The 20,202-nt window shown below is 37.6% G+C and overlaps 1 protein-coding gene across 1 annotated transcript; it reads left to right on the top strand.

Annotated features, from left to right (window-relative positions):
- The first annotated feature begins 15,701 nt into the window (after positions 1 to 15,701).
- Positions 15,702 to 19,722, top strand: LOC104209983 (protein TWIN LOV 1-like). The gene is made up of 8 exons (XM_009758760.2): positions 15,702 to 15,879; positions 16,285 to 16,945; positions 17,380 to 17,587; positions 17,686 to 17,750; positions 17,910 to 17,962; positions 18,176 to 18,231; positions 18,317 to 18,374; positions 19,285 to 19,722. Exons 2-8 carry the CDS (start codon positions 16,396 to 16,398, stop codon positions 19,417 to 19,419), a joined length of 1,125 nt encoding a protein of 374 aa, XP_009757062.1. The 5' UTR covers positions 15,702 to 15,879; positions 16,285 to 16,395; the 3' UTR covers positions 19,420 to 19,722.
- Positions 19,723 to 20,202: the final 480 nt, after the last annotated feature.

Consider the following 20,202-nt stretch of genomic DNA (forward strand, 5'->3'; position numbering starts at 1 on the left):
ATTATTTTATTTTATTTTGAAAGATACATACTAAAATATATTTATTTTTTTTTTGTAATTTTCATTTTCTTGTAATAAAATAAAGTAAAAGAGTAAAAATGAGTTGAAATAGCTATATTAGGCCTAAATTAAATATTTTATGCTAAAAATATAAAAATATTGGGGAGGGTCAAAAATCACATGTCTACAGTGCACAGGATAATTCTTCTCATAGATCTTCAGCTGATGCGAAGCATATGCAATAACTCACCCCTCCTGCATTAGCACACATCCCAATCCAACACGTGAAGCGTCGCAATATACCATATACATCCCTGAACCAGAAGGCAACATAAGAACTGGTGTTGTAGTCAAGGCTGTCTTGAATTTCTGAAAGCTCGCCTCACAATCATCGGACCAACGGAAAGGAGCACCCTTCTGGGTTAATCTAGTCAGAGGTGATATAATAGATGAAAAGCCTTGCACGAATCGTCTGTAATAACCTGCTAACCCCACGAAACTCCTAATCTCGGTCACTGAAGTAGGACGTGGCCAACCCTGAACTACCTCATCTTCTTGGGATCCACCTTAATACCCTCTTCTGACACCACATGCCCCAAGAATGCCACTGACTCTAGCCAAAAACTCATACTTGGAGAACTTAGCATATAGCTTCTGCTCTCGCAAGGTCTGAAGCACTACTCTAAAATGATGCTCGTGCTCCCCCAGGCTACTTGAGTCTATCAAGATGTCATCAATGAAGACGATGACAAAGGAATCAATATAAGGTTTGAACACCCTGTTCATCAAGTCCATAACTACTGCTGGGGCATTAGTCAAGCCAAAGGACATCACCAGAAACTCATAATGGTCGTATCTAGTCCGGAATACAGTCTTCGGAACATCCGAGTCCTGAATCTTCAACTAATAGTATCCCAACCTCAAGTCGATCTTAGAGAACACCCTAGCACCTTGCAACTAGTCAAACAAATCATCAATGCGAGGAAATGGATACTTGTTCTTGATGGTGACTTTGTTCAACTGGCGGTAATCAATGCACATCCGCATAGTCCCATCCTTCTTCTTCACAAATAACATTGGTGCACCCCAAGGCGATATACTAGGTCTAACAAACCCATTTGCTAACAACTCCTCAAGCTGCTCTTTCAACTCCTTCGGAGCCATACGGTATGGTGGGATTGATATAAGCTGGGTGCCTGGAGCCAAATCAATACACAAATCAACATCACGATCCGGTGGCATGCCAGGAAGATCAGAAGGAAACACATCGGCGAACTCTCGAACTACTGGAGCTGAATCAATCGTCGGAGACTCTGCGGTGGTATCCTGAACATAATCCAAATAAGCCAAACACCTCTTCTCGACCATATGCCGAGCCTTCAGGAAAGAGATAACCCGGTTAGACGTATCAATTGTGGAACCCTTCCATTCCAACCTTGGCAACCCTGGCATTGCTAATGTAAAAGTCTTGGTATGGCAATCTAGGACTGCGTGATATGGAGATAACCAATGCATGCCCAGGATGATCTCAAAGTCGATAATATCAAGCATCAGGAGATCTGCTCTAGTCTTGAAACCATAGAATATGACCACACAGGATCGGTAGATCAGATCCACAACCACAAAATCGCCCACATGAGTGGACAAATGAATAGGAGTGCCCAAAGGCGTAGGAGGAATAACCAGGAAACGAGCAAACAGAGATGATACATATGAATAGGTGGACCCTGGATCAAACAATACCGAAGCATCTCTACCACAGATGGAGATAATACCTGTGATGACGACGTTTGAGGCCAATGCATCTGGCCTAGCCAGAAAGGCATAGAATCTGGCTGGAGCACCGGCTGGCTGGCCTCCACTTGACTGACTAGTAGCTAACTAACCTCTCTCTACCTGGCCTCCACCTCTAGGACGGCCTCTACCTGCCTGTCCCCCTCCTCTAGGAGGCTGAGCAACCAGTGTTAAAATCATAAGCTGCTGACCCTGATGTACTACCTTGCCCCAAAGTTTGGGGCAGGTCCTCTTCATATGACCCAGATCTCCACACTCATTGCAACCCCTTGGCACCATAGCCTGTTGCCCTGAGGTCTGAGCTTGCTGACCTGAATATCCACCAGAGGAACCCTAAATGGCTGGTGGGAATATGAACTCTCTGGCATGGCACTGAGGTAAGCACTAGAAGAACCCTGATTACCAGAATACCTGCCAGAGGAACCCTGAATAGCTGGTGGGCGATAAGAACTCTCCGTCATCGCACTGAAATAAGGTCTCACTAGAGCACCTTGGGGAGGTGGTGGTGGTGCTTAATATAGGGGCCTGCTGGGCTGACCCCTCCCCGTGTGCCCCCTACTCCTGGTTGGGGCACCTCTGAACTCTCCAAAAAACCGAGCCCTCTTGTCCTGCTGAAACTGCTCTCTACCCCTCTGGCGATAACCCTCAATCATGCGAGCAATCTCCAACACTAACTGATACTCAGTACCCATCTCTACCTCTCGGGCCATGCTAGCTCGAACACTGGGGTGCAACCGCACATCAAATCTCCGCACTTTCTCTGCATCCGTGGAAGTATCATGAGTGCATGGCGAGACAACTTAGAGAACCTTGCCTCATAATCGGTCACGAACATCTGACCCTGCTCAAGATGCTCAAACTAATACCGCAGCTCTTCCCTCTCAGAGGATAGAATAAACATATCCAAGAATAATTGTGTGAACTGACCCCAAGTGAGGGGAGGAGAACCTACTCGCCTGCCAAGAACATAGGACTGTCACCATCTATGGGCCCTACTCTCCAACCGAAAAGTAGTGAAGTTGACTCCATGCGACTCCAATATCCTCATGTTGTGCAGTTTGTCCCTGCACCTATCAATGAAATCTTGGGCATTCTCATGGCGTTCACCCCTAAAGATAGGAGGGTGAAGTCTAGTCCATCTATCTAATAACTTCTATGGGTCACCATCCACAGCTGGTCTGGGCTTGGGCATCACTGAAGCGACTGGCTGAGCCCCATCTATGGGTAATGCACCCGGAGTCTGATATACTGCAGCTGCTAGAGCCTGAGCAGTAGGGGTCTATGCTCCCCCTCCTACATGTGATGTAGCAGGATCTGCTGGAAATAAACCAGCCTAAGTCATGGTGTCCATGAACCGCAGCATACGGCCCATGACCTCCTAGAAATTCGATGTTGTCATAAAGTCTATCAGGGTAGGCTCGGTTGCGGGCACCTCGCCCTGATCCTCAATGATAGGATCTCCCGCAGGATATAGTGGTGGTGCTACTAGGACAACTCTGGGATGCCCTCGTCCCCTACCTCGGGTCGGTGCCTCTATCGGCCTCTAGCAACGGGGCGCACAGCTCCTCCCGGGTCTGGAACATTAGTCGTGCGTGTCCTCACCATTTGTGAGAGAATAGAAGAGGGAAATTCAGTATAGCAACTACTGCACGATAGGAAATAAATAAAGAGTAGTTTCTTAACAGCCTCTAGCCTCTCGAAGATAAATACAAATGTCTATATACCGATCCACAAGACTCTATTAGGTTTGCATATGACTTGTGAGACCTACGTGAACCTAGTGCTCTGATACCATGTTGTCATGACCCATTTCCATAATAGGTCATGATGCCGCCCAACACCATTGCCGAGCAAGCCAACACGAAAATATAAATAAGTTCTCATTTTACTTTTACCAAAATAATTGTAGCAATTTCTTAAGTTAAAGTTTAAAACATGTAATAGCCAGTAATGTACCAAAATAATTATACAAATTCCTAAAAGAATAGTCTACTAATGTGTGTTCCAAGACCTGGTGTCACAAGTTGTGGGCAAATAGTAGAATATACAAAAGAATAATTCTATCCTACTGTCTGAAATAGAATAAACAGCAAAAATAAATAAAGAGAGACTCCATCAAGCTGCTGAACGGCACAGGAAGGGAGCAACTCATCGTGGAGGTCTCGGAATGTGCTCAGGGATGCGCACCAGATTGATAGCCAAATGTGCATACCTCAAATCCTGTACAATTAAGTACAGAAGTGTAGTATGAGTATATAAACAATATATACCCAGTAAGTATCATGTGTAATCTCGAAGAAGTAGAGACGAGAAGTCGACTTGACACTTACTAAGGTCAAATAATATGAGAGATGAATTATACTGAGCATAGATAAAACAAATAATTAGCAGTGTATAGCAAAAATTAACAGGTCCTCTCCTAGATAATGTCATAGCTGGCAACTTCCACTCCAGGACAAATAATAAGCTCAAGTCATAGAAAAATACTGAGTAAAACATGCGCAAGTAGTGCCGAGGTCGTACGGCCCGATTCAATATAAAAGTAAATTGTGCATTGCCGAGGGTCTAACGGCACGAACCATAGATGCATCTATTACCTTGCTCGCAAATTAACCATGCGATGCGGTCAAATATAATTAAACACAGCAACAAGCAGTCAAGAACATATAACTGGGGAGCAATTACTCACTGAATTATCAACTTCTCTTTAAAAAGGCCAAGAAAGATCATGTTCCTCTTAACTAGTCTCATTTATCATAATCATTATGATTTAAGCAATCCAAATTAAACATAGAGTTGCAAGAATACCACATAAAGCATGCTTTTGGGTCCCAAACTACCCGGACTTAGCATAATAGTAGCTACGCACAGACTCTCGTCACCTAGTGCGTACGTAGCCCCTACATTTAATGGAAAATTATTAGATTACATCACCTATGGGGACAATTCCCTCTTACAAGGTTAGATAGGAGACTCACCTCGCTCCAAAATGCACCTCCAATACAAAGAACGAGCACGAACTCTCAATTTGGAGCCGAACGATCCAAAACTAGATAAACAAGGTAGGAACTAGTCAATACAAGCTCACAAGATTGTATTCTAACTATTGAAGCAATTCCCCACCCTTAAACACAAGTTTCCTAAAATCCGACCCCGGGCCCTTGCGCTCGGATTCCGAAATATTTCAAAGAAAGTTGTTCTTCATAATCCAAGGATCAATAATATATGATTTCTAATTCATTTCATAATAAATTTCGTGGTCAAATCTAACTTTTGTCAAAACCCTAGGTTTTTCTCTAACCCCATGATTTTACCTTAATCCTAGTGTTTAATCTATCTAAGACACAAGTATTAAACTAGGAATGGGTAGGATAAACTTACCTCAAGATGCTAGGGGGAAGTCTTCTCTCAAAAGCTCCAAAATCGCCCAATAGAGGGGTGAAAAGTGACAAAAATAACTTAGAACCTGTATTAAATGAAGCTCACTGCTTCAGTGATTTCTTTGCAGAATGCGGTCCCACTTCTGCAAGGAAGAGACCGCATCTGCGGAATTGGCCAAGCGAGCTGGGACCGCTTCTGCGGTCTTGAAGCCACTTCTGTGGCTTGGGATCCACTTCTGCGATTTTGGGCCTAGCCTGCCTTGGCACATCTATGAGAGGACAACCGCTTATGCGGTCTCGCACCTGTGGCTAACCAACCGCAGGTGCGGTTATGATAGAAACCAGATGTTTCAGCTATTCTCAACTTTTCCAACTTCACTCGAGCCTCGTCTGATAGATGCTCGGGGTTCTCAGGCCCCGTCCGAACATACCAACAAGTTTGAAATCATGAAACAGACCTGCTCGAACCTTCGAAACACCCGAAATAATGCTAAATCTATGAATCACCCCTAAAACTAATTGAATCAAACTTATGAACTTCAAGTTCTTAAATTCACTTCTAACGTGCCGAAACGTACTTATACTACTCAGATTGACACCAAATTTTGCGGGCAAGTCTTGAATGTTATATTGGACCTGTACTGGGCTCTGGAACCAACCTACGAGCCTGATACCAACATGATCAATCATTATTTAGTTTCTTTAAATCTTTAGAATTTCAGTTTAATAATTTCTAATAAAAATTCATTACTCAGGCTAGGGACCTCGGAAGTCGATTACTGGCATACGCCTAGGTCCCATATTTTCCTACAGACCCTCCGAGACCGTCAAAACATGAATCCGCATCCGTTTGCTAAAAATGTTGACCAAAGTCACACTTAGCCTTTTAAGAAAATCTTAAGGAATCAAATGAGCATATTTCAACCCAAATTCTTCCAAATCCCGAACCAACCATCCCCGCAGGTCGTAAATTAATTAAGGAAAGCGCAGGAAGTTTTATTTAGGGGGACGAGGTTCTAAAAAGCAAAATGACCAGTCGGGTCGTTACACTAGTCATGAGCATCCATCAATATACTACAAGTCTGAAATGTCTAGAAAGCAATTACAAAATAATTGGAAGAGAAAGAAATAAGATAAAAGGGGAGAAGCGCGGGACTACGGACGCCTAGAAGACTACCTTGGATCTCCGTATGGACTGAAGGCAGCCACCCAAACTAAGGTCCAAAAGTTACTGCTCCAAGATCTGCACACAGTGCAGAGTGTAGTATCAGCACAACCTACCCCATGTGCTGGTAAGTGTCTAGCCTAACCTCGGCGAAGTAGTGACGAGGCTAGGACCAGACTATCAAACAAACCTATGTAGTTAAATCATATACAGCGGAAAGTAGAAACAGGAATGTACAGTTAATAATGGGAGAGGGAAACATGATGTGGGGGAAACATCAAATTAGAATAAGAAGACAGCAAGTAAATACGAGGAACACCTTATCTAAATTTTTAACAAGAACCAGAAATCAAACAAGTGCACGGCATTACCCTTCGTGCTTTTACTCTTGTCCTCATCATAAGAATCAATATAAACTACACGGTATCACCCTTCGTGCTTTTACTCTCGTCCTCACCACTAAAATCAAGATAATCGGCACGGAATTGTACATCGTGCGGCACGGCATCACCCTTCCTACTTTACACTCTTCCTCACAAAATCATGCACGGCATCACCCTTCGTGCTTTAACACTCTTCCTCACCCAAACAACAATCACAAGCAATAAGGCGAGAAAATGAATAAATTGCGATAAAATCCTGGCAAGGGAACAATAGCTTAACAATCAAATCCCGACAAAGGAACAATATCAAAAGCATCAACATACCGGCAAGGGAGATAGCATTAAGAACAATATCCCGGCAAGGGAGACAATATAATAATTCTCTTCTCTTTTTCACTTTACTTCACAAGTCACTTCACAACTTGAGTCAATGCTCTATAAGGTTCAAATGCCAATTATACTTCCACAATTCATTATACAACTTGAGCCAACGCTCTTCAATACTCAAACACCACTATTACTTCCACAAACTTTACTCAGCAATAGAAATCATCACAAAAAGGCATGAACAACACAAACGGAGTCATAATAATCATAATATAAGACTCACAGGCATGCTTGACACCAACGTATAGATACTCGTCACCATGCCTATACGTCGTACTCAACAAATAACATGTAGAAAATATGAAACAACTTCTAATCCCTCAAGCTAAAGTTAGACCAAACACTTACTTCGATGCCACGAACACAATTCAAGTCTCAACTATCGCTTTACCTCTTCATTCCACCACCAATTCACTCGTATCTAGCCACAAGTTACTTAATTACATCAATAAATGCTAAATGAATCAATTCTAATGCACGAAAATAAGTTTTTCCCAAAAAGTCAAAAATCGCCCCCGGGCCCACATGGTCAAAACCCGAGATTCGAACCAAAACCCGATTACCCATTCTCCCACAAACCCAAATATATGATTTATTTTGAAATCGGACGTCAAATCGAAGTCCAAATCCCCAAAATTTGAAAAACCTAGGTTCTACCCAAAACACCCAATTTCTCCCATGAAAATCATTGATTTTGAGTTCAAATCATGTGAAAAGATGTTAAAGATTGAAGAAAATGAGTTAGAAATGACTTACAATCGATTTGGAAGAGAAACTGTCTTTGAAAAATAGCCCAAGAGTATTTTGGTTTTAAAGAGTATGAAAAATGGTTGAAATGCGTCTAAGTTATGAATTTACAGGTTGCAGGTATCGCAATTGCGACCAGGGTTCGCAATTGCGAACCCAAAAGTCTGATATTCTCGCATTTGCGAAGGGACTTTCGCATTTGCAATGACTGGGGAGTTCAGGGCATCTTCGCATTTGTGCAGGGACTTTCGCATTTGCGAAGTCGCTTTTGCGATAAAGTCGTCGCATTTGCGACCCCAGGCAGCACAGGTCTTTTTTCGCATTTGCGACACATTGCTCGCATTTGCGAAGCCTGCAGACCTGATCATACCAGCTGAAAAACCTGCAGTTTCCTAAGATAAAATTCCACTCCGTGGCCTATCCAAAACTCACCCGAGCCCACGGGGCTCCAAACCAAACATGCACACCAACCTAGAAACATCATATGGACTTGCTCGTGTATTCAATCACCAAAATAATATCAACAACTATGAATTTAGCATCAAAATCATGAAATCACTTAAGAACATCAAATTTTCCAATTTTCTCAAATAAGGTCCGATTCACGTCATTTCAGTTCTGTTTCTTACCAAATTTGACAGACTCAACTTAAATCACATAGAAGACCTATACCAGGCTCCAAAACCAGAATGCGGTCCCGATACCATCAAATTTCAAACACATTTCATTTCCAAAAACTTATAAATATTTTAGAAAACAATTTTCTTTAAAAATTCATTACTCGGGCTTGGGACCTCGAAATTCGATTCCGGGTATATGCCCAAGTCCCATATTTTCCTACGGACCTTCGGGACCATCAAATCACAGTTCCGGGTCCGTTTACCCAAAATATTGACCGAAGTCAACTTAAATTCATTTTAAAGGCAAAATTCATCATTTTTCAAAAAAATTCACATAATGGCCTTCCGGCTACGTGCCCGGAGTGCGCACGCAAATCGAGGTGAGACAGAAAGAGGTTTTTACGGTTTCAAAATACAAAATTTATTTTTAAAACAAGTGATGACCTTTTGGGTCATCACATGACAATTATGGGCATATATGTTATTCTGTACGCGGTTTTATTTCATTTTGGCTTAATTGACATTATTTGTTGAAACTGAATAAAAATTGACTTAACAGTTCTCTAACGTTGGATTGACTAGCAAGTGAAATGCTAGGCGCTATCACGATTCCGAAGGTAGAATTCCGGGTCGTGACATCAATATATGTTATATAACATATATCATTCTCCTTACATAATCTAGTAACTTAATCATGGTCAACTAGCATGTGTATTGCATATAATGGGAAATGGTTTTATCCTCTATAATTGTAGTGTCATCGCTAAGGGTGTGTTTGGTATAATGGAAAATATTTTTCATGGAAAATATTTTTCAAGAAAATATTTTCTTGAAAAATAAGTAGTAATCTTACTCATTTTTCAGTGTTTGATATGCAAATTAAGGAAAATAACTTCTGGAGAGTATTTATAAATAATTTAGATACAATAAACATGAAGCCATAAACTTTCGAACCAACAACCTTCAGAACCCACAAATTTCATAAATTTCTAAACCGTTAAACTTTCGAACCCGTAAACTCTATAATTTCTAAACCCGCAAACTTTAAAACACATAAACCTCTGAACTCATAACTTTGGAACTCGTAAATTTTCAAACCTGTAAAATGAAAACTAAAAAAAATCAGAACTGAAAATATATTATAAAAAATTTGCGGGGCGAGGAGAGGGGTGGGGTTGATAGGGTTGGGATGAGTGGGTGGCGCAGAAAAACGGTGGGTGCCACAGAAAAATGATAAAAAATAGAAAATTAAAGTTGGAGGGGTTGGGGTTAGATGTGAGGGTAGGTGGAGTTTTTGGAAAATATTTTTCTAACTTTTTTTAAGAAAGTCATTTTCCTCCAATTTTAGGAAAATGTGATATCTAGGAAAACATTTTCTAAACTATTTTGTGCAACCAAACAGTAGAAAATGGGAAAATATTTTCCGAAAGTTATTATCCGTCATACCCAACATACCCTAAATGTAAAAAAAAAAAATATGTAAACATTAGATATGTTATAAATATATTATATTATGAATGTTTATTTAGTACTGCATTGTAAATAAGCTTTCTGAAGAAGATTATCCATATGGGACTCCGCCGTAAATATGTTTATCTATTTAGTACTCTATTGAAAATAAGCCTCCTGAAGAAACTTATCACTCGGTACCCGGTTATGGATAAATATTACCCACGGTAGAAGATTATAGGTATAATAAGCTTATCCTTTCGATACTCCGTTATGGATAAATATTACTCCCGATAGAAGATTATACATACCGGGTATAATAAGCTTATCTTTTTGATACTCTATTATGGATAAATATTACCCCCGGTAGAAGATTATTCATACCGAGTACAATGAGCTTATTCTTTTAGGACTCTGTTATGGATAAACATTACCCCTAGTAGAAGATTATCTATACCTGGTACAATGAGCTTATTCTTTCAGTATTCCGTTATGGATAAACATTACTCTCAGTAGAAGATTATTCATATCTGGTATAGTAGCAGCTTGCAGTAGCAGCTTCCTTTCTTCTATAAATAGAAGAGATTTCAGCTCATTATGTACATCAGTTTGAATTTGAATAATATATCAGTTTCTCTCTATACTTGTCTTTACTTTACAGTCTTTATTTTATAACATGTTATCAGCACGAGACTCTTCCATCTCGAGCAAATACTTTGAAAGTATCTGAGGTACGAACTTTCTTTTTCTATATAATGTCAAATCTTTCTAAACTTCAATTTGTAGCCCTGGATATATCGGGCAAAAGCTACATGTCTTGGGTGTTTGATGCTGAAATTCATCTTGATGCGATGGGTCTAGCAGACACCATCAAGGATAAAAATCAGGCATCAAACCAAGATCGTGCCAAAGCAATGAGATTCCTACGCCATTACCTTGATGAGGGCCTGAAAATGGAATATCTTACTATTAAAGATCCAGTCATACTGTGGAATAATTTGAAAGATAGATATGACCACCTAAAGATGGTCATTCTTCCACAGGCACGTTATGATTGGACTCATCTAAGGCTACAAGATTTTAAATCTATAAGTGAATATAATTCTGCTATATTCAGAATTATTTACCAATTGAAATTATGTGGTGATAATATTATTGATCATGATATGTTGGAGAAAACTTTCACCACTTTTCATGCCTCGAATATGCTCCTGCAGCAGCAATATCGAGAGATGGGATTTAAAAAGTATTTTGAACTTATATCATATCTTCTTATAGCCGAGCAACATAATGGGCTATTAATAAAAACCCATGAAAGCCGACTCCTGGTTCTTGTCTGTTCCCTGAAGTGAATGAGACGAACTTCTACCAAGCTAGATGTGGAAGAGGTCGTGGCCCCAGTCGTGGTCATGGCCGTGGTCGGGGAAGAAATTTTAATCATGGTAATAATAATGCACCAAATAACCATCCTCACCACCAGCAGTGGAAAAGGAAGGAACAAAAGCATGAAGCGGTGCAAGCACCAAATGCAGAAAATGCATGCTATAGATGTGGAGAAAAAGGGCACTGGTCACGTACCTGTCGTACGCCAAAGCACCTGGTTGAGCTTTATCAAGCCTCCCTAAAGAAGACAGAGAAAAATGTTGAAGCAAATTTTATTTCTGAAGATAATTTAGACTTCATGCATTTGGATGTAGCTGATTACCTTGCACTCCCAGAAAGAGAAACAAGTCATGTAATCGGTGGTGAATCTATAGAAATACAAATATTTTAATTTTTGTTATTTGTAATAGATAGTATGGTTATATAATTGTTGTACATAAAGAAAAATTATGATTTGATAATGATGTTTACTATAAAATATCTTATTTATATCATTTTGAAGAATATGGATAATATTAATAGATCAACTTAAACTCTAGCAGAGTTTACAAGAAATATACAACTACAAAAAGTGGTTATATTTCTTATATCTCATTGTAATTATATTTTGTTAACCACCAGAAGTGGTATATGCCTATGATCACCAGAAGTGATAATTTAGGCTTTCTATGGTTACAATTGAAGATAAGCTACATAAATATTCTCTATATTAAATGCACGCCTCGATGTGCTCCTGAAGTAGTAAATATTTTAAAAGATGTTGAGGCATCACAATTTGATGTGACTAATGCGCATTCAGATAATTGTGTTCGATTTCCTGAAGGATGAGAACTTTTGATAATATTAATCCATTCTCTGAAGTGAATGTGACAATAAATCTGGTAAATATGAGCATGCCCTTGATGTGAATATATTACAATTTACCTCCAGAAGAGGTAATATAATTGAGAGAATATATACTCAATATTTCGTATTTTAAATTTGCTCCTAAAGAAGTAACACAATTGAAATTGCCTCCTGAAGTAGGAAAATATTATGAAGAAGAGTTTTCTTGTGCTTAAACAATTGTTTTACATTGTTTATTTGATTATGATTTTCTCTCATGATACCAGAAGTGTATGAGCAATATTTGATAGTACAAAATGTATCAACAACTCCTGAAGAGCTAACTATTTGCCTAGAAGACACATGATACCAGTAGTGTCCGATAAATATTAGATTATGGATAATAAATGAAGGCTCTCGAAGATCTTATATACAAATATATCATTCATATTATATGATTATGGTCAAAACATATGTTGCATTAAACCTGGAGTTTACTAATACAAATGACTATCATATTGAGACTATAAATGACTAGAAGATTGAAAATTTTCATGTTTCCACAATAATAGAGGGTAAAATAATATATATGTGAGAAGTTACCCGCCTTATTCTTCAATTTATATCGTATCATGTATCACAGTAAATCAGAATTTTACTAATGCAAAAGCAGTCACGGTAAATCAGAAGTTTACTAATGCAAAAGTTTATGCCATAGTAAACCAGAAGTTTACTAAGAGATAGCACATGCCATGATAAACTTGAAGTTTTCATTTGCCATTTTTGAATGAGCTATTTAAGAATTCAGATAAATATATATTGAAGAACTAAAAGATTCTTCAAGAATTCTCCTGTGTTGCTTGTTCTCATAATAAATTGATTATACAAACTAAAGTTGGGACTAAGACCCCTGGTTCTGGAATATATAAAAGGTGAATATGGGCTCATTCACTTATCATGTGAACCACTTATAGATGCATATATAAGACGGTTACATGTATGTTTATTGTCAACCTGCAGTTTGGCATTTGAGATTGCTTTTCTCAATTAAGAGCATAACTTTTAGATTATGAAATCAAGACAGTTCATCTTGATAATGCTGGTTTATATCCAAGCTTGTTTAGCATTGAATACCTCCTACTAATGGCTAAACTATTGCTTATGAGAACAAAGCTTCATGTGTTAGTCTAAGATATTCTAAATTGCATACAGTAGCACTTGTATGCACCAGACCAACAATATATGATAAATTTATTCCCTCATAATTGGTTTAGGATCAGAAATCAATTTTTTTTTACTATCTTTTGATGTGTAGTATATGATTAATTTCTCTACCACAATACACAAAGATATGTTTCCCAAAGAAGATTGGGGATATATGTTAATTTTTCCAACATTTGGGGGATGGAATAAACAGTTGAAAAATATGTTATATGAATCGAATTGTCATTAATATGATCCTCACTTAGAAGATAATTCAAGTCAAATGCCAGAAGCATTTGCTGATCCAAAATTTAATATTATATTTCAGCTACAAATGCTCCTATTAAAATTAAAGTCCCTGAAGGATAGAGTTTACTGTACGCATGAAGCGAGGTAGATCAGTCGGTTCTAAAGGTAACAATCCTTGAAAAATTGTAGGAGCTAATGATCAAAATGATCATAATGAGGAGGAAATAAGCTCTAGAAGAGCCCACGACATAACATTTCATGAAACTCCCGAAGAAGTTCAGTTACCTAAAAATAAAGAAAGTGATGAGATCTCAACAAGTTATGTCGCTTAAGAACTGACACACAATGATCGTCGACGATATATTTGATACAATATAGTGCACAATGTTCTAAAAGATTGTGAGGATCGGACCAGCAGTCCAGACACTTGAAGATGTCATATCGTTTAGATACAAGTCTTAACCTATATGACTTATTTGATTAAATCTATATGAAGATCCTTGAAGGATTCAAAATGCCTGAAGCATATAATTCAAAGTCTTGAAAAATGTACTCGATCAAATTATAAAGATCTTTGTACGGTTTAAAGTAATCAGTGCGCGTGTGGTATAATCGCCTCAATAAATATTTGCTAAAAGAAGATTACATAAATGATGTTATTTGTCCATATATTTTTATAAAGAAAATGTCATCAGAATTTGTTCTACTTGCTGTTTATGTTGATGACATAAAATTTGTTGGAACTCCAGAAGAACTCCAAAAGGCAATTGAATATCTTAAGAAAGAATTTGAGATAAAAGATCTAGGAAAAATAAAAATTCGTCTTTGGTCTGCAAATTGAATATTTAGCAGACGAGATCTTTATCCATCAATTTGCCTATACAGAAAGGGTCTTTAAACGTTTTTTCATGGACAAGCGCACCCATTAAGTACATCAATGGGTGTTCGATTGCTTGAATTGAATAAGGATCTGTTGCGACCTCCAAAAGAGGATGATGAACTCCTTGGTCCTGAAATACTCTATCTCAGTGTAATTGTTATGCATTTATAGGTGGTGTAGATCGTATTGGTTATGCAGATATAAGATTAGAATGCGGAGACTCAAATATTTGAAACAAGGTTTTCATTAGAGGGAGTAAATATGCGATGCACTATTTTTTTTTTTCTTACTAAGGATTTTTCCCACAGGGTTTTCCTTATAAGGTTTTTAATGAGGCACCTAAACAATGCGTATTACTAAATATGTGTACTCTTCTTCCTTTCCTAGGATTTTTTCCCACGTGGTTTTTCCTAGTAAGGTTTTAATGAGGCACATTATCTTTTAATGAACATCCAAGGGGGAGCGTTATAAATATATTATATTATGGATGTTTGTTTAGTACTCTGTTGTAAATAAGCCTCCTGAAGAAGTTTATCCATATGGGACTCCGCCGTAAATATGTTTATCTATGTAGTACTCTATTGGAAATAAACCTCCTGAAGAAGCTTATCACTTCGGTACCCGGTTATGGATAAACATTACCCCCGGAAGAAGATTATTCATACCGGATATAATAAGCTTATCCTTTCGATACTCCATTATGGATAAATATTACCCCGTAGAAGATTATACATACCATGTATAATACGTTTATCCTTTCGATACTCCGTTATCGATAAATATTACTTCCGGTAGAAGATTATTCATACCGGATACAATGAGCTTATTCTTTCAGTACTCTGTTATGGATAAACATTACCTCCAGCAAAAGATTATCTATACCTGATATAATGAACTTATTTTTTCAGTATTCCGTTATGGATAAATATTACTCTCAATAGAAGATTATCCATAACTGATATACTAATAACTTACCTAGCAGCCTGCAGTAGATTAGACAAGCATTTTAAAATTCATAGTAAAAATAGATCCCTGCCGACTAGCAAAGGAGAAAGAAAACAAAGAAGGGGGACCCTTTTCTTTTTGAGGATATTTCGAAATCACTTCAGAAGATATTTTTTTACGAAGATCTTTACGGTTATGTTTATGGAAGAAATAATTAGAGAAAAGTCCTTGTGCTTTTTAGACCACAAAATGAATTAAATAGGAGTATATAATAACGGTCCATGCGATCTGAAATTCTGCAAGTGTGAGTTTCAACTTTCAAGAGTTCTTTTCCATAATTCATGCACCAAAATACGATTTATGGGTATCTCAAATTCTTCTTCTTCATTTAAAACAAAGCTCCCCTTCAGATATTTTTAATACTCTCTATTTTCTGCTTCTCAAGTGCTCACTCTCTCACACAAGACATGTAAGCTCTTTTATCTTACCAGGAAATTAACGGCTACCACTTAATATTTGGTTAATGAAATTCCATGAAGTTATTGTAAACTGACTAATCTATGTTTAAATCATAGAGAGAGCATAGCATACTTTTTGTTTATTTTACAACACTCTGGTTTAACTTTTTTTTTCTTTACACTAAGCATAGGAAAATTTCTTGTTCCTGAGTGTCGGTTAGACCTAAACATAAATTTTTGATATCATGTTAAACTGTGTAAATTGTATCATTTAAAGGTTTAAAATGATTGATAGCAGATATTAAATATACTTATTTTTAGGTCTATTGTTTTATTAATTTCTTCAGTTCCATTTGCTCTTTCAGTGGTCTTCATGTTTCTTGATTACTTCCTTTCTTGTTTTGTGTCAATTGAAGCTGAAGACTGTAAATTGCAAGGTTGCCTGAAAGTGTGCCACATGGGATAGGAGTTAATCTTTCCTGAAAAAGATAAGACTCTTTGAGGCAGAACTAGTAGAATTAATCAGTATGGAATCGCAAAAGGGTTTGACTAAACAGTCATTTGATTGTTACTCAGCAGGGTTCCAAGAATCTCTTGATGGATTGTGCGATAATTTTACGATTACTGATCCTTACATTTCTGGTAACCCCATTGTGTATGCTTCAAAGGGGTTCTTGGAAATGTTTGGATATTCAAAGTATGAGGTGATTGGGAGGAACGGGAGAATATTCCAGGGGCCTAAAACCAACAGAAGATCGGTTATGGAGATTCGTGAGGCAATTAGAGAGGAAAGGACTATACAGATCAGTTTGTTAAATTATAGGAAAGATGGGACACCATTTTGGATGTTGTTTCATATGTGTCCTGTTTTTGGTGAGAAGGATGGGAGATTGATTCATTTCTTGGGAGTTCAAGTACCTATCTTGAGGAATGGAGTGAATTTATGCCAAAATGGAGCTGGCTGTCGAGAGTCTGTGTTTAGGTGTTATAAGAAAGAAGATTACTACAATTCATTCATGAAATTTGAACGGGAACTATCTCTTGCTTCAGGTTCAGGTTCAGGTTCAAATTTGACAGGTACATTTTGGTTGAAACATGAAATAGTGATATAATTGATTGCGATACTAAACAGTATATATGCCCCTATAGATGTATGTGACCTCAGCTTTCCTCTCACATGATTGCTGAAATTTACTTAGTATTTGAAAAACTAGAACACAGGCTTATCTTGACTTGGCTATCTTTGTGTCATTTCTTGTGAAGCTTAACTTTCATTGTGAAAAGAAAGAAAACATAATATATGCACCGAAAGTTTAGCCCTAATAAGAAGAATGAAATTGGATGAGATTAGACGAGATTGTGGTGCCTAAATGCAAGGATTATTTATCAACTTTTGTGTACTTGAATTATTTATGGTTCCTTTGATTCTAAGTCCTTATGTAGTATTCATCTTAGTCTTGTTGCTTATCGTGCAATTGGTTCATTTTATCCACAAAACTTGTCCATCGCAGGAGTAGATGCTGAGGGGCCTTGTGATGCAAGTGATCTAGAGAAGAGAAAAGCCACTGCTTCTATTAACAACATACAGACTGTGCTAACACACTACAGTGAGTCAACAGGCAGACCGGTCCATGGGAACCAATGCTCTCCGTCTGGGATGAGTCTGCTCAGAGCGTCCTTAAATAGATCTCTTGGTAGAATCAAACAAAGCTTTGTACTGTGAGTTTTTTTTTAAAAATTCCCTAGTTTTTCATTTTTACAGTTGATATGATTAGGTTCTGGATAGTTTTTGACACTATTTTCCCCTTAACTTGCAGAACTGATGCAAACTCACCTGACATGCCAATTGTCTATGCAAGTGATACCTTCCTAAATTTAACAGGTACTGAATATGTATCTAATTTATACTTAATCTTGTGTTTTCTTTAGATGGGAATTAAGTTTTCATCCTTGATGGGTAGGAGGAGTGTGAAGGAATATACGTCGTAAGTTATACTGATAGTTACTAACTGGAATGATGCTTTGTTACCATTTTGGATAGGCTTTTCCAGAGACGAAGTGTTGGGCCATACAGATGCAAGCACACAATTTCGGGTGATTTTCTCTTGTTTTCATCCTTGATGGATAGAGGGAGGGTGAAGAAATATATCTACTCTTATTTGTTCAATTTTGTGTTTTGCATTTCCTAGATTATTGGTATGAGATTTAATACTCTGAAATATTAGTAGCTGAGGGCTTAGGAGAAGAACATATGGAGATAAGTATAACACATGGTCTAAATCCAATTTTTTACTATTCTCTTTGCAGATAAAAGAATGCATCCAAAATGAACAACCATGTAACCTACGCATGTTAAATTACAGGTTGGCTCCTGTCCTTGCAAGTTATTTAGATACAAAGTGTTGTTTCTCTAAGCTAAGTCTCGTGTGGCTACATATTTTCTTTCAGAAAAGACGGAACCTCATTTTGGCTTCACATATCACCAGTCCGGAATGCTTCAGGAAAGGTAATTATTCGCTAAATCTCTTGTCATGTCATCAAAATCTTCAAATGCCTATTTGAATAGAGATTTTTCTTGAATTGAGATGTCTACAGTTCTATTCAAATTATTAGTGGTCATACACAGGCTAAAAATTCCTTGCAATATTCTTCAGTACCCGTGATGAACTTTTGTATTCACACATTTCCTAGAGAATTCGTTCCTGATAGAAGCGAGCTTAGTAGCTGCTTAATCTCAGTTCTCTTGTTGCATAAAATGGAAAGGAAAGAGTAGATAACAAGAATATTTTTCATGTATAAGCAAGTTTCTTGGCTAAACAAGTTCCCAACAAATTCAAATAGTTGAGTAAGTTAACCCAAGAGCTGAGGCCGAGCCATATTCGTGGCATGTATGTTTGTTATTTCAATTTAAAATATATAAAATACGAGTGACTTGTTTCTTTGTGGATTTCTGTACATTCTTTTGACATATCCATTTGAAGATTTGAGGTAGTCTGAGATGCTTCACATGCGATATTTGGTTCTCATGCATCAATAGTAACGGATGAAAAATAAATCTTGGTTGCTTCAAGGTTAGGTTAGCTAGGAATATTTCATTGTAATTCGATTCACCTCAAACCTGTAGGCTGGTGAGTCCCAATGCTTTTGATCCTATGTTTGTATTGACATCTTTCATACAGTTAAGTAATATTGATGTTTATTGTTAAAGAATCAATCTGCAATACTATAAAGAAGAGAATGAAAAAGTTGATCTGAAATTGACGATTTGGTTCTACCTAGTTAGCAGTGTCCAAAACTAGCCAAATAGTTACAAAAAGAATTAGAAATAGAAATGGAATTTTAGAATGTCTAGCAGATCTCTATAGGTACTTCTATGCATACAATGGTTTCTGATTCTGTCCCATTTGGCTCGATAGGTTGCATACTTTGTTGCTGTTCAGAGTGAAGATAATAGCGAGACTAAGGAGAAAAAGGGGTTAAGGCAGCATGGCGTTGTTGCTGCTGTAAAAGTTGCTGTGAGAGGTTTGTCAATGGGTGTGAGCACATGCTAGTTCTTGATCAAACTCGGCCTCTTCTTTTGCAGAGGAAATGCGTACAAGCAGAATATTTTGGATTTGTTGGTCCTTTTGATAAAGAGGCAACTTTTATATGTTAGATACCTGAGTAATCTATAGGTTCACCGGAACCTAGTAGTTTTTGTCTAGACCTTGTATGTAGCAAGAATCCACTAAATATCTATAAATACTTGAATGTGAGCAAGTTATTATTATAACTTGAGGTTATTGTAGGAATTCATAAACTTCAAATGGTGGATCCGTCTCTGTAAATTCAACAGTTATGCTTTTGATTTGACCCATTATACATCTATAATATTCTATTACTCTCATTTTAATATTTAGACGCCTGGAAGTTAATGAACTGTATATATTCATTTTACACAGAAAGATAGCCTGGAAAGAACTGCCTAATATAGCTGGTCACCATGATTGGACTAGTCCTAGTTTCGTGGCTGAAATCCATCAAGAATGACGTAGTTACAACTATGTTGAAAAGATAATTATCTCGCTGCATTGTTCTTCAATTGATGGAACGCAGACTCCTTGCGAATTGCATTTCATTTATGGTTAGTATGATTGGTGTGGATGACTGATATGCCCAGTTTAACATATGATCACATTTTATTGTTTCTTCCCTAGCTATTTTGGTCAGTATGCAGGAAGCATGGAGAAGATGATAATAGTAACTGAAAGGAGCATTAGCGGATTACAGGGAGACAAAATGAGAATTCAATGTCGGACTACGTAGTTACAAAGTGAAGAAAGGCATAACCAAGT

The sequence above is a fragment of the Nicotiana sylvestris genome, chromosome 11, assembly GCF_000393655.2.
Source record: "Nicotiana sylvestris chromosome 11, ASM39365v2, whole genome shotgun sequence".
NCBI lineage: Eukaryota > Viridiplantae > Streptophyta > Magnoliopsida > Solanales > Solanaceae > Nicotiana > Nicotiana sylvestris.

Bases quoted from the DNA above. Each gene is read 5' to 3' on its own strand.
- LOC104209983 (XM_009758760.2), top strand. From the start codon at position 16,396: ATGGAATCGCAAAAGGGTTTGACTAAACAGTCATTTGATTGTTACTCA. The intron at 17,963-18,175 runs GTGATTTTCTCT...TTCTCTTTGCAG, and splicing joins ATGCAAGCACACAATTTCGG to ATAAAAGAATGCATCCAAAA. The intron at 18,232-18,316 runs GTTGGCTCCTGT...ATTTTCTTTCAG, and splicing joins CTACGCATGTTAAATTACAG to AAAAGACGGAACCTCATTTT.